The sequence below is a fragment of the Mustela nivalis genome (genome assembly GCF_964662115.1).
Source record: "Mustela nivalis genome assembly, chromosome: 7".
Taxonomy (NCBI): Eukaryota; Metazoa; Chordata; class Mammalia; order Carnivora; family Mustelidae; genus Mustela; species Mustela nivalis.
This window is the reverse complement of record NC_139026.1, coordinates 124288895-124310592: the sequence shown is the minus strand read 5'-3', so window position 1 is coordinate 124310592 and position 21698 is coordinate 124288895. Positions and strand designations below refer to the sequence as shown.

General features: G+C 46.4%; 1 protein-coding gene and 1 long non-coding RNA gene across 8 annotated transcripts in view; one reads left to right on the top strand and one right to left on the bottom strand.

The window, feature by feature from the left end:
- The window catches only part of FAM171A1 (family with sequence similarity 171 member A1), a 126496-nt gene that overhangs the window by 93808 nt on the left and 10990 nt on the right, over positions 1–21698 (top strand). For all 3 annotated transcript variants that reach the window (XM_082738999.1, XM_082738998.1, XM_082739000.1), the window contains one exon: positions 4204–4380. In XM_082738999.1, coding sequence (XP_082595125.1) covers positions 4204–4380 — 177 coding nt within the window. The remainder of the gene's footprint in view (positions 1–4203; positions 4381–21698) is intronic.
- LOC309868804 lies at positions 731–20427 on the bottom strand. 5 transcript variants are annotated; one of them, XR_014313854.1, is made up of 7 exons: positions 12189–20427; positions 8547–8645; positions 4782–5159; positions 2940–3142; positions 2475–2564; positions 1605–1730; positions 731–1452 (listed from the first exon to the last, which is right to left on the bottom strand). It is a non-coding gene; the product is annotated as an uncharacterized lncRNA (long non-coding RNA). The 5 variants fall into 5 exon arrangements; XR_014313855.1 differs by lacking the exon at positions 12189–20427 and adding an exon at positions 11619–11849 and having other exon boundaries at positions 2475–2638; positions 8547–8815; XR_014313856.1 differs by lacking the exon at positions 12189–20427 and adding an exon at positions 11619–11849.

The following is a 21698-nucleotide window of genomic DNA, read 5'->3' as shown; positions in this document are numbered from 1 at the left end:
AGCTCCCCTTTGGTAGACTAAATGTAATTCAGAGAAGTGCTTTTAATTGAAGTTGGGTTTTTTTTCCCCCCAAAATATAAGGCTCTCTGGCCCTTGTCCCACTTGTCTCTGGAGTGGGTGCCCCCCGCAGGGATACCCAGCCCCTCCCACCCACGGGTCTCAGCGGGGAGGGGAAGAGGGGCAGTGGCTCTGATGCAGAGAGGCAGGAATCAGGAATCTGTCCTATCTAGGAATCAGGAGCATTTAGGAACGGGAGCCTCGACGCTCTACCGTGTGCCACCCAGCGTTTTCCCACATCTTCCCACCCTCTGCACTGTTCTCTCCACCTTGACTTGGCAAACAGCGGTCAGGCTTTGATGTTGATTTGAATCCAGGCCTCTAAGTCATCTCCATCTGTGTCACCCTAGACTGGCCTGACGCAGAGCTAAAAAATCAGAGAAACTAAAAACCAGCAGCCAGAAAGTATGTAGTAATTCCTTACCGGTCCAAAAAAAGACTGGCTCTCAGCCAATGGTGCCCTTGGCACTCGCTGGGTCCCTACTCCTCGGGACTGGAAAGTGGAGGATGTGGAGGTCCTGAGTCATTTCTTGTCTCCCTTCTCCTTTTCTTGATACTTTGGACGAGTCACAACGTCAACGTGAAAACTGGAGTCTGTTCTGGGCGAAATCGCGCTAGGTGAGGAAGTGACCGCATTTTCCCAGAGACACTTTTATTGAATTTCCCTGACTTGTCCGGTGCTTTCTATAAATGGATCTTGGGTCCTTCTGAAAACGCTTGTATACCTGCAGCATCTGATTCATCTTGTAGAATGCTGGCGAATTTCTGGTGACTGATCAAAGTGACCAGGTGATTGGTAACTCCCTTTTCGCCTGTCGTTGGCACCTGCTTTCAGAAATGGTTCTTCCAGTTTTATGCGTGATGAAAATGCAATTAAGATCAGTAATTGGCCATCAGATAAAACCGCATGGCAGTCACTTTAAGTAAACATGATTGGGGGAAATGTTGGCTTTTACTTTAAGCGTATGGCTTGAGGAGAAAAGTCGTATTTCAGGGAACACGAAAAAGTACAATTTGAGACCATCGTGCAACCTCCTGCCAGTGTCCCCAACAAATGGTGCACAATCACAAAACCCTAACTTGGAGGGACAGCCTCATTCCTGAGAGCTCATTAATTATTCTGTGCCCCACTTCCAAGAGCTCTTGAATAAATTATGAAACCAGAGATAATGAGGAAGGGAGAAGAACGCAAAGACATAGAACTATTGATTTTAGTGGGGTTTGCTTTATTTTAAAATCACTCCGTTATTTCAGAGGAAAGGAGGAAGGTCTTCAGAGGGTTACATGCAACTTCTTTTCCATTGAAATAACTGACAGCTGATGTGGGAAGAGGAATCAGACACCCCTTGAGCGCTGCCAGGAAAGGCGGCCACCCCTGGGCGTGTTGGTTCACACCTGTGAGGGCAATAGGAGCGTGGGCTTTGCTTAGCACCCCGACATCTCGTCAGCTAGGTGCCTGTTTCTGGTTTTGGGGTGCAGAGCCTCTCTTCCCCGCACCCCCCCACACTTGCTCCTGGCAGGGCCATAAAAGCCCAGCCCACACATACCTATGAAATGGCAGGGCGTAACTGGAGTCTGGGAGTGGTGAATGAAGGCCACGAATGGGACTGGAAAGGGCGCTGGAGGCTGGTTTCCTCGGAGTATTCTTGGTCGTGTCCAGTCAGTGGGAGTTTCTAGAGTTGTAAATAGAACAACTCAGCCCACTTTCTCATTCATTCCCCTGCGTCCACCTGCTCCACAGTTTTCTGGTGTCACACGGGGCAACCTCATCCCCCACATGGGTCCGAGATGCTCCACTTTCCCAGCATCACACTCCCCACTCTGGTTGCTAAGAAGGCACACCACTGCCCTCTGACATTTCCCAAGGGTTTTCAAGGAAGGACTCCTGCTAGTAACTCCAAGAAGACAGAGAGGAGTCGATAAAACGACTAACAACCAGCAAAGATGGTAACAGAAGTCAAAGCCAGACAGAACCCTAGATGCTCTCCGAACCGAACCTTTTATATTACAAGGGATGGGTCGGAGGCCTCCTAAGCTTGGTCCAGTGGTGCTGTCCCTCACCCTGCTGGCTTTACCTGACTACTATCTTTATTCGGTCATGACAGGAGCCTGGTAACATCAGGAGGGAACAAGAAGGAAAGACCTCAGTGCTTTGTCGCAGTCTTAGAATAAGGCCTGGACGGGAAACAATTGAGCCCTTCCAGAATAAAGAGAGTGGGAGGGTAAAGAGAGAGGGTTTGGGAAGGCATAGAGTAGGAGTGGACATTTAGCAGGGCACTGAGAAAGAAAAGAAGCCTCAAGAAAGCGGGTATCACTGCCTATGGTTTCTTCTAATGGAGAGCTTTTAAAAGAACCTTAAATCACATGAACCTGATGTATATTGCTTTAACTAAGATGCCCTTTTCTGCAATGCGTACTTCTGAATGTTTATAGCTGAGTCTGTTTTCTTTCCGTAGGCTCATAGGAAAGCATCTAGTCCAGATGATGCAGATAAGAAAAGCAAATCCCTAAGGAGCAAAGTAACTTGCCTGAGGCCACGTGTGCAGCTAGAGGGGGCATCGGGTACTGGAAACCCGGCTTCCTGGATGAGGAGTGTGCAAAAGAAAAAAGGAAGGGAGAATTCCTGAGTGGGCATGAGGAGGCGGAACTAACTGGGAGGCAAGGTTGGGTGATGAGTCTGGAAGGTTGTTCTAGCCGACCTGCTGCTTCCCTCTGCGGACCTCCTGCCTCGGGTTTGCTGGTGGCAGCAGCGCTCCCCAGTTGAGAACATATGTCCAAGTTGTTTATACCAAGTCTAGTGAGTTCCTGAATTTCTCTTGGTTTTCACTTCTGTCTCATCCGGAAAGTCTAACAGAACCTAGAGAGGTACATGGTAGACCTACCTGGCTTTTTACTCCTGTGTCTTCTTGGGGGAAGTTGGCACATTTAGGTCTCCATCCAGAAGATGCTTTGACCAGAAATCTGGTAAATCCTGGGTTTGGATTTTCTTTACCCTAAAGTGAAATGGCCAGACTGCAAGATTTCAGAACTTGAACCTGATTCCAGGATGGACCTTTTGATGAAATTCCCATCATCATGCCTTTTCCTTCAAGGACAGAGATGGGCGTAAATTGTGAAAGGTAGCACTGTCGTGACCCATATATACATTGCTCTACAAAGGGTTTAGCTATAACTGGTGTTGAACCCTAAAATTCACTTAGATTCACTTTAAATGTTTATATCTAGTCCTAAGTGGAGGTTTGCATTAACTCAGGGAATTGATAGGTTGGTAAGTATCTAAGTACCTTAAGAAATCCTATAGATTATGTTCTGATGGAGCTTACATTTTTTTTTAATCACCATGCTTTTGTCATTGTGCTCAAGATTTAAAATTATAACAGAAAATATTTTGTGTGATATTATATTTCACTGGAGAAAAATTGTCCTGAAATGGATTACTTAAGTATATAAATATAATATCACTGTCATAAGCATTCCCTGATTTATCTATAAAGTAGGCAGTCATTAAAGCATAGGCTTGGGTAAAAGCCCTCTAATGTAGAATAATTGGGGTATTAAATTCCTTTTAAACAGATCAAAATAACAGTGGCAACTAAAATAACTCATAAATATTTCAAGTCCAAGTTTTCAGTAGTTTACTTTTAGTAGAAGCATTCCTTGGGGGGAAAAAATCCCCCCCCCCTTTTTTTAAGCAGTCTCTAATGTAAAACATTTGGTTTCACAATGGGGCTCTGCCAAATAATTAACACGTGCATGGGGCTGACTTTGTCTAGGAGTTGATGTCAGGGATTTCTGCACATCCTGTCCTCTCACTTTATAGAGGAGTCTTTTCCTTTTGAGGTCCCTTTTTGAAAGCAGTGTATTTGGAGTCGGCAAACCTGAGCTTGGATCCCAGGCAGACCCCCACGCCCCTGGAGCCAGCTCCTGTCGACGACTGCCCTCCGTGAGCCTGTTACTTTTACGTATAAAATGTGGATTTTGCCTGCCTTACAAAGGTGCAGTGAGGATTTTAGAAATGCCAAGTGCTTACTACAGTCCCTGGCGTGTAGGAGGCACCGTACTTTGTGAATGGTGGGTGCAGACAGTGGCCTGAGCCCCACATAGGTCCCTTCTGCACATGTGATGGAGAATCCCTCTTGCTTGCAGGAAACGGCACCAGGTACGACCTGACCCCAGTCACGGCCGTCAGCGTCCACTTGCTCAGCGGCGATGGGACGCCAGTGCTGGTGGATGGGCCCATTTATGTCACCGTGCCCCTGGCCACGCAGAGCAGTCTGAGGCACAATGCCTACGTGGCGGCGTGGCGGTTTGACCAGAAGCTGGGTAAGTGAGACTCCGTGATTGGCTAGCAGGTGACTTCATGATTGATGGATTTCTCTTTTAAGAAGCCCGTCCAAGTCTCCTTTCCTTGCAGGTACTGAATGCACCGTGAGGTTTCTGGCTGATGAAACTCACGCCACTGGGCCATGCAGGTGCACTCTCGGAAGGGTCCTCTTGCTTTTGTTTTTGTGGTACACTTAAGCTAACTTACTTGAGCCTTTAAAGGCTATTAGAGTTAAAATCAGCTCCACTAATCTTTAACCTTTTATCCTGTGAAAGTTCTATCCTCTCTCTCGGTCATGTGGTTTTTTAAGTTAATGAAAAAGGAAAAACATTGCCAACAATGTCCCAAAAGAGAAACTAAAATGAGCCGTAATCCCCCTACCTAGAGAAAAACCACTCACCGAATTTTGCATTACATCCTCCTGGTCGTTCCGCCATGCACGTATGTGATAGGTTTTGTTGCTGGATGACAGATTGCCCCAAGACTCAGCAGCTTCAAACAACACTTGAGCATCTCTTAGCTCACGTTTCTGGAGGGCCAGGGGTCCAGGCAGAGCCCAACTGGGAGGGTGGTTTCTGGGTCAGGGCCACTAGCAAGCTTGCAGCTGGGCCGCCAGCCAGGGCTGTGTTCATCTCGGGGTCCGGTAGGGGCTGGTGACGCGCTTGCAGTCCTGCAGGGCTGTTGCAGGCCTTGGCTCCTCACCAGCCTTGGTCTGTCGGTCAGAAGCTTCCATTCCTGGCCAGGGGGTCCCCCCATAGGGCTGCTCACACCGTGGCAGCTTGCGTTCACCGGAGCAAATGACCCAAGGGAAAAAAAGTAAAATGAAACACAGAACACAGAAGGACAAGTGGGCAAAATGGAAGAAGTCACCCAGTCTTTTACAGCCTAATGTCAAAGGGGCACACCGTCACTTCTTTCCAGATGCTATTGGTCACAGGGCCCAGTGTGGTGCAGGGTGGGGTGGACCATACATGTGTGTGAACGCCCGCAAGTGGGGATCCTTGGGACCCTATTAGAAAGACTGCGTTCCACAAAATATATTTTTAACAGGAATGGGATTACATGCTGTACGCTGTTCTGTAACTTGCCTTTAAAAATCACTAGCGTATCATAAACATCTTTACCAAGCATCCGCTGTGAGTCCGCAACGTCAGAATTAATGTAGTATTTCATTATGTCAATGTGCCGTAATTTGGTGGCCCTGTGCCCTAGAACTAGAGAACACATTACTGTTCTTACCAGGGCTGGGATAAATATCTTTGTAGCTAAATCTTTGGGCATGGCCGTGATTGTTTCCTTAGGATAAAATTTTAGAGGAAGTGATGCTGCTGGATTAAAAATGTATGAAATTCTAAAGCTTTTAATACATCCTTCCAGACTGTTCTGTAGGAAGTTTTATAGTTGATACTCATCACAGCAATATGGGCTCCCATGTCCGTGTGCTTGGATTTCCATACCGTCTTCATTCTTACACCCCCTTGGGTATTCCGTCCCTTGAAAGTCAAGCTTGAAAATACCAGTTTTCAGATGCCCTCGTCCAGGATTTTAAAGCATTAGATTTTGCACAAAGATTATTGGGAGATGTTTGATGTCCAATGTATTTTCAAAGATACCTAATTCCATGAGTAGTCAAATCATAGTTCTGGGAATTTATATTTGAAAAGAAATGCCTGTTGGGTAGGGTAGGGTTTGGTTTGGTTTTGTTTGTTTTATTTTGTTTTGCTTTCCAAATAATTACTAACAGGAGCCATAATTGTATGGAATTCACTGATTTTACTAAAGACGTACTAAACTTGACACTGATGGATGGACGGGGCCATTGCATTAACATACACTGCACTGAGATAGGCTACCACTGACATTGTACGCCATGACTTAGTCAGGACATAAGGAGCCCAGCACTCCCAGAAGCCAACAAATTGAGAGGGGCCTGACTAGGAGAATCTCAGAAGCACACAGGAGAAAGTAGGAAGGAGAAGGGAGACAGCTCACATTTTGTATCCTGAAAACCTGGGTCTGCTCTTGTAAAGCTGTAAGTCCCACCTTGAGCAAATCCCCATGCCTGTTTTCTCATTCAGATAAGACGTGTTTGTCGAGGCTCTTATTTCTTTGTATATTCTGCTTCTCTCCTTTTGACCTCCCAGTTGGCTGCAAACGTGCCCAGGCCAGTGCTCTAGAGCCGCAGCATGGCATGTGGTTAAGAGCAAGTGGTCTGGGGGCACACTGGATTAGAACTCCGACTCTGGTACCCACTGGCTGTGTGGCCCCGAGCAAATTACTTAACCTCTCTGTGCCAGTTTCCTCAACTGTGAAATGGTGATGATAATAACGATACCTAATGTTGTTAAAGTGAGTGTACTAGACAAAGTTCTCCAGAGAAATAACCAATAGTGTGTGTGTGTGTGTGTGTGTGTGTGTGTGTGTGTATGGTGGGTAGGTAGGTAAGTAAAGGAGGAAACCGATTTCTTTTAAGGAATTGGCTTATACATTTGTGGAAGCTGGCAAATCCATAATCCGCAGGGTCAGCCGGCAGACTGGAGACCCAGAGAGGAGCCAGTGCTGCCGTTTGAGCCCAAAGGTAGTCTGCTGGCAGAATTCTCTCTTCCTTGGGGGAGGTCAATCTTTTTTCTTGACGCCTTCAACTGACTAGATGAGGCCCACCCACATTATGAAGCGTAATCTGCTTTACTTAGCCTACTGATTTAATATTGTTCATCTCATTTTTTAAAAAATACCTTCACAGCAAAATTGATATGTGCTTGACCAAATATCTAGGGACCATGGCCTAGCCAAGTTGACACAAAAAATTAACCACTCCAAGGAGAAAATGAATTCATGGTTGTAAGAGGCTTAGTAGAGCACCTAGCACAGAGCAAGGACATTGTAAGAGTTTATAAAGTAAACAGAAGCCTCCCTGTCCTGTAGAAAGCTCTCACAGACTGTGCCCTCGAAACCTCTTAACCCAGATCTCTTGAAGGATTCTTCTCCATGTGCTGCTTCCATTTCTCAGCCCACCGTGATCCTGTTCCTGCTACCAACTCATGGGAAACAGGTCACCAAGGAGCTGCACAACTCTGAAGGCAGGTGACCTCCTCATCTGCTTTGAAGTCTCTGCAGCATTTGAAGGGCTTCCTTCCTTATGAAAGGCCCTCCTCTGTTGACTCTCTGACTCAGTTTCCCCCTGGGTCCTCCTCGTCTGCTGGCTGCTGGCCTCTGCCCTCTGCCCGGCTGCTACCTTACCTTACATCAGTTGCTGGGTCATCTCACCTCTTTCCTCACTCCCATGGCTCCCCGTGCACCCAGGTCCTGGTTTCTGCTCTGTGTTTCTGACCTTCCAGTAGACATCCATTTATGAATGTGCCATGGGAAAGTCAAGTCCAAGATGCCTAAAATTAAGGCTTATTAGTGAACTCTCACTCCAGCATCTAAACCTCTTCTTGTTCCCTTTCTTGGTTAAGGATATCGTCTACCAGACCATCAGAGTAGAAACCAGAGAGTTGTCCCCACTTTATTCCTGCAGCCACATCTGGTCCTGTGTTGCTGTCAGATCAGCATTTTTCAAGCTTTCCCTCTCCCCATCCTCTCCATGTTACCTCTGCCTCGGTTCAGACTCTTGCCCCATTTTCTGCCCAATTCCTGTAGCTGTTGGCGGGCCTTCCATCTCTCTTCCCTCCACTAGGTCTTCTGTATCGCTATGTAGGTTATTTTTCCAAAGCACAGACCACTTTCCCACGTGAGATTGTCCCCAAGCTACTCGTAGTGAACCAGTCCATGCTTCTCGGGCACACAGATGCCTTCAGAGCCAGCCCCTGCCTATCACTCTGCCTCATTTCAAGCCACTGTCTTCTGCATACCTGCATTGCTACAGCACCAAACTGTCTGCTCTTCCCCTTCCCCGGCTGCACTGAGGGGTCCCCATAGCTTGTCACATTATGTGGGCGGGATCTCTATTTTCAAATCCCTTTCTCCAACCCCTAAATAGCCATGTAGCCCTTCTCACTTAAATTGTATGTATTACAGGGATACTAGAAATACGTATGAGCAGGGCCTTGCATTTTCTTAGTTATCAGGGCAGTTGAATGTATTATGAAATAACATTTGTACTTAAGAAGACTGTCTACACAGAAGACAATCATATACATACGAACAGAGAGATTGTACGTACTGTGATCATGGCAGTCCTTGTTAGGCAGACAGGAGGAGTCAGAACCGGAGGAGGTGGCAACAGGGTGTTGGAAGCAGAAACTCAAGTGATGTCCTTTGACTATGGAGGAAGAGGTCACAGGCCAAGGAACACAGGCAGCAATGAGAAGTTGAAAAAGGCAATGCCACAGATTTTCCCCTGGGAACCTCATTCCTCCAGAAGGATCCAAGCCTGTGGACACCTTGACTTGGGCTCTGGGGAAACTGACTTCAGACCTTTTACTTCCAGAACTACAAGAGAATACAGTTGGGTTGTGATTTTTTGTTTTTTGTTTTTTTTTTTTAAGATTTTATTTATTTATTTGACAGACAGAGATCACAAGTAGGCAGAGAGGCAGGCAGAGAGAGAGGGGGAAGCAGGCTCCCCGCTGAGCAGAGAGCCCGATGCCGGCTCGATCCCAGGACCCTGGGATCATGATCTGAGCCGAAGGCAGAGACTTTAACCCACTGAGCCACCCGGGTGCCCCACTTTTTTTTTATAGCAACCTAAAGGAACAAAGATGCTGGAACACAACCATACCCATTTGTGGATGGTCTGCATGAGTGCTGTCTCATTACGCCCATGGAGCTGAGTGGATGAGACAGAGACTGGATGTCCCCACAAACTTAAAATACGTACTGACTTCATACAGAAAAATGATCCTTGATCTAAAAGGCCTGCAACAGGGAAGCTCTTACCGTTCTAGTATTAGAATGTAGACTCTAGGGGCGCCTGGGTGGCTCAGTTGGTTCAGCGTCTGCCTTCGGCTCAGGTCATGATCTCAGGATCCTGGGATCGAGCCCTCCATCAGGCTCCCTGCTGCCTCTGCCTGCTGTTCCCCCTGCTTGTGCGTGCTCTCTCTCTCTGACAAATAAATAAAATCTTAAAAAAAAAAAAATGTAGATTCTAGCTCATGGTCTGTAGGCCGGCCCGAAGTGGGGGTGCCTGGTGCAGCCACAGTCCATACTTCCTGCCCTCCGGGTAGCCCTCCAGCATTGTGCCAGCAGAGAGAATTGATGCCCAGAGTGATAACAGCTTTGTTATAGGGCAAGACTTCAAATTCTCTAAAGAAAGATGAAATCGCTTTTACTCCCATGGGACTTTTATTTGAAAAATAAATCCGCATGTTAACACTAACTTGAATACCACAGTCCATGACTGCCAGATAACCAAAGTGTACTCTTAAGAGAGGGACCTAGAGGGGCTCCCTTTCAGACACCGTTAGAGTGGCCTCCGTATTTGATGCCGCCATTTATCGCTCTTGTCTTCTGCTTTTTTTTAGTGGCTACAGTTATCTTTTTTCTTTCTTTTGGAACATAGGAGAAGTTTTCCATTATACAAATTAGCATCTCCACCCTTCAACCCACATGTTCGTCGGAGGATGACCGAATAGATCAGCCCTCTGAGAACATAAGTAAAATTGGATTTTGTTTAGTATGTTACAGCAGTTTGAATTGGCTCATTGTTACGTGCCCTTTCAAAAAAAAAAAAAAAAAAGCTTTTTTTTTAAGAAGTGCAGCTTGCATATACTAGAATTCAGACCTTTGCTGTATTTACATGCAGCACTGAAGCTGTTGTGTTCAAATGCCACTTGATGCTGCAGGGGGGGACTTAGTATAGTGAGCACAAGTCTTTCTTTTGAGTAGTTAGTGGATTTCTTGAACTTACGATCTTCTAGTGGTGCGCTTTTGCAAACTAGAACAATGCCAGTGTCTGTGTCATGGGTGGGGAGGGGGGAGGGTGTCGTGGACATGCACACGTCCTCGTCAGTCACGTGCGGGGGTGCAGTGTGTCCTTTGGAGGAAGTGGTTTTCCTGTCCGGGTCTGGTACATGAAGTTTCACTGATCCCGTTGAATGCATCGTAGCTGAGGCTTTCTGGGCCATCCAGGAGCATTCTGTCAGCTTGCTTTTACAGGCATTTGCTCTCTCGCCTAGAACTGGGACAGCAGATGGCTGTCCAATGTTCCCCGGTTGTCAGACTGTGATCTGACTTGATGCCCTGAGGAAGGGTCACTTCTGAACATGCAAACCAGGTCAGTGGTTCGGATTGAAAGTGACCGAGTGACATTGGCCAAGAAATCAACCTTTCGGTTTCTGGATGTGATGAGTTTCTGCCGTTTAATGATCAGTTGGGTTACTGGATTTGAATACTCTCATACTAACGAGATGACAGAAATAAAAGCATCTTCTAAGTGGAGCTACATTGTAGAATCCAGTTTTAACTGCCTTCCCAAAACACAGCCTGCAGAGTGTGTGTGGGTTGCTATAGAAATGGCAGTTAGTGAACCACCTCTTAGCATGCCTGTATGGTGCATATGTAGCAGGCAGGATCCCCTCTGAGAGCCGGCCTGGAGGGGCTTGGTCTCCGCTTCAGACGGTGAACGCGACTGCCGATCCCGGGCTCTCTGAATTAGTCCATTTCGGTAAGTTACAGACAGCCTGCCCTCTGAGGTGGAGCTTGATTTAAAACATAGATCTGGATGTTTTTTCCATTTCATTGTATTTTTTGGTGGGGGGAGGTAGCGATAGGAGTTCTTAGAGCACCAAATTATGTTTGGAACTGGCAAAAAAAATGAACCTAATATCACTGCCTTATCTTCTCTCTCTACCCTGAGCTCTACATCAGGAGGAAAGGTGACATACCAAATACTGAGATGTAAAGACTGAATTACAAGGATGAACTATATTATACGGGCTGGGCAAAAGTTAGAACAAAAGGAGTTCATGTTTCTAGCAATTAAGTGCATATTTACTTGCGTGATACTAATTTTAGAACCATACATGCCATCGTTTATTTTTTCAAAAAGAACAGACTCTGGGGACACCTGGGTGGCTCAGTCAGTTAAGCCTCTGCCTTTGGCTCAGGTCATGATCCCAGGGTCCTGTGATCGAGTCCCACATCAGGCTCCTTGTTCAGCAGGAAGCCTGCTTCTCCCTCTGCCTGCCGCTCCCCCACTTGTGTGCTATTTCTCTGACAAATAAATAAATTAATATTAAATTAAAAAGAACAGACTCCGTAGGTAAGAGTACTACAAAGAAGGAAGCAGACTTACCTAATCTTAAGTGTGATGTCAGTAGATCCTTAAGAAAGATGGTAAGAGGGACGCCTGGGTGGCTCAGTTGGTTAAGCAGCTGCCTTCAGCTCAGGTCATGATCCCAGCGTCCTGGGATCGAGTCCCACATCGGGCTCCTTGCTCGGCAGGGAGTCTGCTTCTCCCTCTGCCTCTGCCTGCCATTCTGTCTGCCTCTCTCTCTCCCTCTGCTCGCTCTCTCTCCCTCTCTCTCTCTCTCTCTCTGACAAATAAATTAAAAAATCTTTAAAAAAAAAAAAAAGAAAGAAAAAAAGATGGTAAGAAGTAAGTCTTCTCCCAGAGAAGGCTGTTTCTTAGAAACAAATAAATAACTCCCAGGAAAGGAGTCTCCACTTCCCAGATGTTAAAATGGCCTGCAAAAGTGAATTCCGGCTTCTGTTGGATATGTCGGAGAAACCAAGGTAATTTACCTGCAAAGAAAGCCGACCGAAATGATGGAAAGGAGAGAAAGGAACACTGGAGGGAGGGTCAGGATGTCATTTGGGTACATGGTGATAATCCGGCCGAACTCTCGCTGACCGGAAATCTCACCTGCCACGTGGCCAACAAACTGGTGTGGTTTCGAGACACAGATGGGCATCTCAACAGACCATGAGCATCACTGCTTTGACGCGCGGCCCCCGTTGTCCGAGGGGAGAACGCTCAGGCTGAGGAGCCCGTGTGCTGCCGGTGGGGAGAACAGAGGCACAGTATTCTCAGAACACGGACCTTTGTTTTTCAGTTGTTGCCTAGCAACTAAAAAAACCATTCTTGTGATATCAATCCATTCCTAGGAATCGTTAAGCCTTTTGTGTTTATAGCCACCACCTGCCCCCCGCCCAGCCCTGAAATGAGACTTTTCAGAGAATAATGAATGCCATCACATGGGCTACATTGTCCTTGTGGGTCGGGGCCATTTTTGTTCTGAGACCTTATTCTTACAGACTTCATCTTCCCAGTTGTCACTTTACACAGAACTAGAACTTCCGTGCTTGAGTTTCCCCGAAACCGTTTTTGGCAAGCTTTACAAGTGACTGTTGCCCGCGTCGTGGCCTTGGAGTGCGTACAGATCGGTGTGTTCCTCCTGGAAGGAAATGTGTCTTACGATCAACTCTTACTTGCCACTTACAGAATATTCACGTTGTGGATTTTCTGTGGCAAATTTTATCCTCCCGCCGGCCTCCTGGTCACCTGGAAGCCTCCAAGTCCCCTTGCGTTGCCACTGCCCCTCGGCCTGCGTTTGAAGCACTGTGTCCGCCATGGCTCGTTCTGACGTCAGCCTGGGTGAAAAATAGGAAGGTGGAAGCTGCCATAATTTACTTTAAAACCAAATGATTTTAAAATGTCTTCTATTTTCAGTTCTCTCCGTTGAAATGGATAATTACGGGGGAAGGTATTTGTGATAGAATTTGCACCATGTTTAGCAGGAGTCTATAGAGTATGGGCAGCGTGAAGCCCAGCAGTTGAGGCAGCCTGGGCTGGGACACTGGCTCCTCCTAGTAACCAGTGGGCTAGTAGTTGTGTGATGTTGAGCAAGCGCCTTAACACCCCTGGGCCATAAGTTGGAAACAGTGCCTCGTACTTGGTAGAGAGCTCTGGGCATGTTAGCCGTCATTATTACAGTGATCACTGCTGTTACGGAGCTCATGTTCAGCTTCTACAGTAGGGGTGAAGCATGATATAAGAAAACAGGTACAGGAAAGTCCTAGTGTCCTTAAATTGAATATCCACTCTCAGCCAGGGCTGCCGTGTGGCTGGGAGGCCCCAGGTATCCAGTCTGACTGGCTGGTATGTACCTTTGTTTCATATTTGTATGAGCTGGTCTATGTTTTGAATGTCAGTGCTGTTTCCCTATTTCCAAATAATTCTTACGGTTCAAAATAGGTTTTGATTTGAGCAAAGCAGGCACATAAGTCCCCTGCTGTGCCAAACAAGTGTTAGCCTGGCCGGCTGCCCAATGTCCATACTTCAGCCCCAGCCTGCTCTTCCTTCTTACAACTCTGTACCCTTGATCTTTACAGCAACCCGTGTTATTGTCCTGACCTCCCAGGTGAGGACCCCAGAGAGGAGGACTCAGGTGGGACAAAGATCCCAAGGTCTTGGCTTTCCTGAGTAAAATGCCAAGTTTTCCGAACTGGAACCTTTTGGCCCAGAGAGATTCTTTGGTGTATGGGAATTATTTTCCAAGGGTTTTAAAATCTGAGGTTTGGGTTCTGATATTAATCTTATAAAACTTAATATGAGGAACATTCTACATCATCAGGATGCGATACTGAATTTAAAGCTACCGGATACTGTCATTGCCTGGAGCTACACTAAGGAGCCGACTAGTGGATAGAATAGAATCTCAGAGAGAGAACTGAACTGGATAGCTGCCATGCATCAGGGACCCCACCATATTAAGAAAATGTAAGATCAAAGTCTGTGGAAAGAGGAGAATTTCTTGGCAAGTTCAGCTAGAAAAAGGTGGCAGGAGAATGGAATCACAGCACACTGAGTTCAAAAGCTTCACCCAGGGGCACCTGTGGGTGAAGCGGGCTCAGTGGATTAAAGCCTCTGCCTTCCGCTCAGATCATGATCTCAGGGTCCTGGGATGGAGCCCGGCATCGGGCTCTCTGCTCAGTGGGGAGCCTGCTTCCCCCCTCTCTCTCCACCTACTTGTGATCTCTGTCTGTCAAATAAATAAATAAAATCTTTAAAAAAAAAAAAAAAAAGGAAACAAAAGAAGCTTTGCCCTATGTCTCGGTCATGTTTATACAAGTGACAAGTGCCTCAGAGTCATCAGGTACTACGTTACATTGCTGTTTTTTATTTTAATTTAATTTGAAATTTTATAGCCTGTTTCTGTTTCTTTTTTAAACTTGCTTTGGTTTCAGACTTTTGTGTGAGCTACACTCTTTTATATTGGGATATTTTTAACACATAATGACTTTTTAAATAATTTGAACACATTGCATAAGAATTTTGTTTCCCTTCTAAATTAATTTTGTACGTTAATCAGGTCTGGAAATCATCGGAAGGAAAGATAGTCCTGGCCTGATGTCTATTTTAGGCAAAGCTTCATCAACACTCTAGACTTAATCTTGGAAATATATGTACTACTGAGAAAAACCTTTACATAGATCATTTTATCTTTTGAACTTTTATTTATAAGATTGATTTATTTATTAGAGAGCACAAGTGGGAAGGACACAGAGAGAGAGAGAGAGAGACCCAGACACTGCACTGAGCGCAGAGCCTAACTCAGAGCTCAATCCCTATGACCCTAAAATCATGACCTGAGACAATACCAAAAATCAGTTGCTTAAACAACTGATTTTAAAATGGGGTGCCCAAGCACCCTCATTTTATCTTTAGGAATAACATTCTGCCTCTTAGTGCCTCTGCCCCTTCAGTCATACCAGCCTTAGCCTGAGCAAGAGGGGTAGCTGCTCTAACCCTCCACGTTAAAGGACCTCACTCTGACCCTCATCCAACTGTGTCCTCTCCCCATGGCATAAGACATCCACTGACCTAAAAGGATATGGTCACCTAGAATCTAGAATACACTTCCGGTACCCTAGACTCCAGGGTTCCCTGCCCACCCAGTCCTAAGCTGGTTTCCAGGTGCCGTACCCCAGGTCCTTCTCCCGAAGGGCAGACCTCTCCACGAATATACACATAAACATGTCCCAGAAGGGTGGCCAAGGAGTGCCCGCTGGCTGGGTCATGAGCCTGGACATGGAGTAAGGATCCATATATGCAAGAGGCAGAGGGTGAGTTGAGAAGGGGTAGAGGTCTCAGACCAACTCTCCTCATGCCATTTGTTCCAGCACATAACTAAAAGCACTGAAGAAGGGACTCCTGGGTGGCTCAGTTGGTTAAGCAGCTGCCTTCGGCTCAGGTCATGAACCCAGGGTCCTGGGATCGAGTCCCACATTGGGCTCCTTGCTCGGCAGGGAGCCTGCTTCTCCCTCTGCCTCTGCCTGCCTCTCTGTCTGCCTGTGCTCACTCGCTCTCTCTCCCTCTGTCTCTGCAAATAAATGAATAAAATCTTGAAGAAAAAAAAAAAGCACTGAAGAATTCTACATCCAGTCCTAGACTGCGAATTCTATAAAGTTATGTTCAAGAGGGTAGGACACTTTTATTTAACAACACAGTCACGTGCTTTGTAACTTTTCAATACTTAGATATGTTGTAATGGACATTCATTTCTACTCTTACCTTGAGTTCTGCAAACGTTAGGGGTGAGCCTGTCCTTGGGCAAATCACTCCCTTCTCTGAGGTTAGTGTTGGTAGCCTCGGAAATGAGAGAGAGAATACCAACCTTTCAAGGTTGTAGAAGGACTGGAGAGAGACAAGGTCCATGAAGCACCTGGCATATAACCAAACAGAGATGATGTTGTTCTATGTTGATTTTTTTTGCCCCTTACCCGGAGTCACTCCTTTGAAACTATTTGTGTTGATAGGCATACGCGTGCATAAGCCAGACACACACACAGAGCAAGCCCAGCCTACAGAGGATGCACTCTGTTCAAGGGGTCTGCAGAAGATCTGCAGAAGGACCCTTGCTTGCTCCAAAGTATGACCCAGAGACGCAGCTGTATGTGGCTGCCCAGGGATTTCAAATGGGCAGTTTGAAATGTGCCTGCATTGACGGGGAAGAAAAATAGGATCATTTGGAGAAAAAGTTGGTTTTTTTCTTCCCCTACTCATTCTTGGCTGAGCTTATCCATTAGCAAAGCAGTTTATATTACTAGAAACCAACATTTCTCCTCACTATTCTCAGAGCAGCCCTGGGGGTGGGAAGCTACCATCTTGCTTAATCAGAAAGAAGCCAAAATTCGGCACAAGCACAGCATCCCAGGGAGTGCAGGAGAGACGCAAAACATGATTTCCTCTGGACTCCAGATCCTTCCTTTCCTAGTATATGGGATTCTTCCTGCATTCCGCTTCCATGCCAAGACTTGATGCGGCTTAATAGAACGATGCACCGCATCGAGGAATGCAGAACAGCCCATTCCTGGGGATGTTCGATTTGGCCCATGCGGGTGGTTTGGGGGCAGTCGTTTGTTTGCGGTGTTTTAATGTACTGTCAGCATTTAAAAATGAAAGATTTCCCATGGAATTCTTCTCTGGGCTTCTCTTTTCTGAAAATTGAAGAGTTCAGCAAATATTTATTGAAGAGCTTCTTTGTGCCCTGCTTATTCCGGGGTCAAGGCAATGACAAAACAAAGCTGGGAAGGTCCCTGGGATTGTGACGCTTTCTCTAAATGAAGGTGACAGACAGCAAGCCAGCTTGCTTCATAGAACCTAAGTACGGTAAGACTGTGAGGTAGAGTGATGTCCGAGAGAATGATTGGTTGGTCAGAGCCTTTGGAGAAGTGACATTGGGGCCGAGGTCCCATAGATACCTAGGAGCCTAATGGGAATATCTTGGGGGCAGAACATTCTGGGCAGAAAACAGTCAATGTAAAGGGCTTAAGGTTGAGATCGATGTGGCCCCTTCCGGAGGCGACAGCCGGGTCCGCGGGCATCACTGCCCCTTCACAACCGCATCTATAGGCATTTGGATTTGCCAACTCCTGGCTGGTCCTCTGACGAGTGACTGGGTTATTTTTTTAAATATTGTAGAAATTATTTCTGAAGTCGCATCGAGCACTGGCTGTCCAGTTGGTGCACCACGGCAGCACTGTGGGAAATGGCATCACGGTTTTCCGGAAGAATTGCCACGCCCACAAGAGTGCCAGTGATTTAGAGCTTTGCTGCTTCACGTATGGTCCACAGCTAGAGAGCCTGTTAGAACCTCAGATCCACCAAGTCAGAACCTGCCTTTTAACAAGCTCTCTGTTGTAACAGGCTCTTCGGCAAGCATTGGTTTGAGGCATCTTATTGCATCTGTACAGATGTTTGTAAACTTCTCTGTTACGCTCTCCTTCATTGGGAGTGAGTTTTCTAATGCTGGGGAGTAGTGGCTGTGCCTCCCATAGACCTGGTCCGCTCCCTCCACCCAGTCTCTTCTGACATATAATTGCAAGATGGATATCGGATTTAGTGGGTAATGAACAAAATTTCCCTCCATATGGGTATAATTAGCCTGTACTCTGATACAGAATATCAAGAAAGAGATACCTACTTTCTAGAAATTTATATATAACTATTATAAATCCAAAATTCGCTCATTACATTTTATTAATGCTATTATGTATCCTAATGCTTTCGGCTACCTATTTAAGGCAGACGCTTTCTATAACTTTGCCAGAATCTTAATGGTTTACCATTACTCTTTTCCAAACCTTGGTTCAGTAAGGCTTCTGATAGCTCAGCTAAAACTTCAAGGAAAAAAGAAGAGTCACTTGCTTAGATTAAAGTTATTTTTAAGAAGGTACTTCTCAAAAATTACCCTAAAAATACCCAGGGAACATGGTGTAGCTGAGTACAGGTTCATTTCTTGTTTTAATTTCTAATAATTCAGCGTATCTCTGCTTTTATGCTTAAACAGAAGGACGTTGGTTGTAGTGAGTTGCCCTTAATTTTATTCTTATTTAAATCAGTTCTAAAATGTGGTTGCCTGAAGCCCTAAGACTCCAACCATCTGTACAAAACTTTTTACTCTTCAGTTTGATCGCTTTCAACAAGAATGGTTGGATAATTGACACAATGTAAATACTTTGCTATGTAATTAACAAGAAATGCCACCCCCTCGAAGATCTCATGGAAGAAAAATTCTAAAGAAGGAAGCATAGCTACTCAAAGGCATGAACTTGAATTTGGGGAGAAACAAGAAGGCTGTGCCACAGTATCATCAAAGTAGAAATTGTCGCCACTTCTGCTATACTGATACATGTGACTTAGGGCTGATGGAGTTGTATATTTGTATATTCGTATATTCACCATGCTAGTTACTGAACAAGGGTCACAGAGCTGGAAAGAGAACACGGTTACTGGCCGTGGCCAGCAGCTGAGAGGCGAGACCGTCGTGGGTTCCTACCACAGGTTCACGCCCTTCCCACCTCTCACTATACATGTCCCCAAATATCTTGCAGTGAAAAATGCAGACGTAGGAGTCGAAACAGCCATGTTTCACAGCATGGCTGTTCAGTACTCACCCTTTGACCGATAGAACTTCTTGGAGGTGGGTTTTCTGAGTGGCTGTGCAATGTCCTCATGAGTCCCAGCTCCTAGACCTAGATGCATTCACCCCAGTCTCTTTCAAGAGAAATAGATCAATTTGAATATGTCAGCTTCAGGAGGGAGAGCACCCAACTACCAGTACCTACCTGAGGACCTGACAAGAACATTTTGAAACGGCTCCAGGATTGTTCCCGGGGCCCTTCAGGCCCTCTGCCGCATGTGCACAGGTCACATAGCTAAAAGGGGGCAGAGCTAGAAACTCACCTGCAGGATTGTCTTATACTGGGGAAGGCGCCCATGCAGTCAGCTGGCCCTTCAGACAGCTGGACTTGTGTCGGCCGCATGTCGGTGACATGTCCACTGCAGGAGCAGTGGCTTATGTCTCTGTGCATCGCCTAATGCACAAGGGGTCAGCTTCGGCAATTAGTTCAAGTGTCAGTTGTCACTTAGAGTTTCCTTTTCAAAATCAGTAGTGCTCCCAATATCAGGGTTTTCTCTGCCTGTTACCAGATGCAGAGATGAGTTAGCATGGTTCCTATAAAAGGAACTTCCAGGAGGAGGAAATATGGCAGGCAAGAGAAGCAAGGTAAATATGAACCCTACAGGGCATGTTTGAGTTCAACATGGGTTTTGAGCCCTTTTTCATATTTTTGAATTTTGATAGCCATTTGTTATATTTTTTAACTCACTTTGCTTTATATTTTGCAAATAAAGGCTGATTTCATGACTGCTTGGTCACATAACAAGAAGGTAACACTCTTGGTGATTGCTAAGAGAGCCCATCAGATCTTACAGGTGAGCAGGAATCTTGCCTTTCTCTTGCCTGTCAGTTATTGGGTGTAATAATCTTTGTGGTTAAGCATAGCTTCCAAATTAAGAACTCATGGTGATTGATGCACAATGAACCTTGCCAGCCGAATACATACCTAATTCATTTTCAAAAGACGAGGATGACTTTCCAGCAAAGTATGTATTCTTGAAAATATCTCTCCGTCTTTCTACTGGGTAAGCTTTAACTCTAGAAAATGATAATCCAGACAAAAACTGATCTGAGGGTATAGTGTGGAAGGAAAGAAATACTGAACTTAGATTCGGAACACCACTGCTGGATAACTGGTGTTGTTCCCCAGTCCCTCACATGGCCTCTGGACATTACTCAGACACAGTTTTAAGAAGGTGGGTCATCTAGTTCTGATTGCCGAGTGTAGTGGTGGGGGGGTGGGGACCAGAGCTGGTAGCAGGAATGCTGGTAGCAGCAGAGAGGAAGAAAGGGGAGAAGGAAGCAGGGGAGAGAGGGAAGGAGCAAGCATACGGGAGGGTATAGCAAATGTAGGAGCAAACACTTGCCATCCTTCAGTGGGACGTAAGGGCATCGATAGCTAGCATTGTGGTTGATCGTGATCATGGCCTTGAGTTATCCTGAAAAATCAAAACTATATTCAATTTTACAAGGCAGAAGTAAATGACACCTTTTAGAATGTTTGTTAAAACTTCTATTTCACATTTTGGCAAATAAAACCCAAGCTGTAGAGAAGAGCTTCTAAATCACGGTGAGGAGATGTGGTGGCGTCGCTGTGGTGGGCAGCCTCCGGGGAGGAGGGGTGTGCTCGTCACCTTCCTGTGGAGAAACTCATCCTGTATCTTTTTTAGGTACGAATTTCTGTTTAAGATTTCATTAGAGGGACACCTGGGTGGCTCAGTTGGTTAAGCAGCTGCCTTCGGCTCAGGTCATGATCCCAGCGTCCTGGGATCGAGTCCCACGTCGGGCTCCTTGCTCAGCGGGGAGCCTGCTTCTCCCTCTGCCTCTGCCTGCCATTCTGTCTGCCTGTGCTTGCTCTCTCCCCTTCTCTCTCTCTCTGATAAATAAATAAAATCTTAAAAAAAAAAAAAAAAAAGATTTCATTAGAGGGAGAGAGTTCCAATGCTTTACGAAACTATTTGAAAGCACTGAGCTAGACATTTCGGTAATGCAGAATTCCTTTCCTCGGCGTCACTCCCATTTCCCTGCACACACATTCAGTCCCCAGTAACAGACCTGCCGCGGACCTGGGTCAGAGCCACATGGAGCCACCAGCCCACTCCCGACAGACCCCCCATAACAGCTGGCCAGGCCCTCAGGGCAGTAGCTGTGCCTGAGGAAGGTGGCAGCCTGGCCCGGTCAGTGGGGTGGGGCACGAGGAAGCGCAGGGGCCTGCCTGCACACCTTCCCGAGGTGCTCCGCCCTTGACACTCTGCATGTCCCGGCTGCCTCGACTACCCACCTGTGAAGAGAACCCTGAGAGAGTATAGCAGGCCCTCCTCGGGAAGTGATGGAAAAAGGCCGGAAACACGAATTCAGAGCAAGAAGGAGAACCCTGGGTAAGAGAGACCCCCACTCCTGGCACCCTGGTCCCAGGGGCTGTGCTCATGTAGCCTTATTCAGCAGAAGAGCCTTTCCAGAGCCATATTTGTTCTGCTGGCCAGGATCACCAGCGAAGCTTCGCGGCACACGTTCCCTCACGGGGTGCCCAGGAATCTCTTAACGTGTGCCGGCTCCTCAGGTGGGGAGGTCGCCCTCATCCCGCGGCATCAGGATCTCCCTAATGAGAAGCATATGTTCTAGCGCACAATTCATTCATTCTCGTATTCCCCGTGGTTCATTTCCTCCCACAAAGCACGGCAAGCTTGGAAATGGCGTTTGCCAGTAACAGCAGGACTGCTGAATCCTGACATAGTATCTCCCTTCATTCGCTGAAAACCTAGGCCAAATAAATGCTTCTTTCCCAGCTGCTTGGTTCCCTTCAGTTTGAATGTTAGCCACACTTCTGTAAGGATGTCTGTTCTGACAACCACACCCAGCTTTTCACAGAAGGTCCTCTGATAGTTTTGGGGTTGGGTTGCATGTTGAGCCTTCTCATGCTCAGATCCTACTGAGCTCCTATGCTGAGGATATTTCTTAGTGCTGGGAAA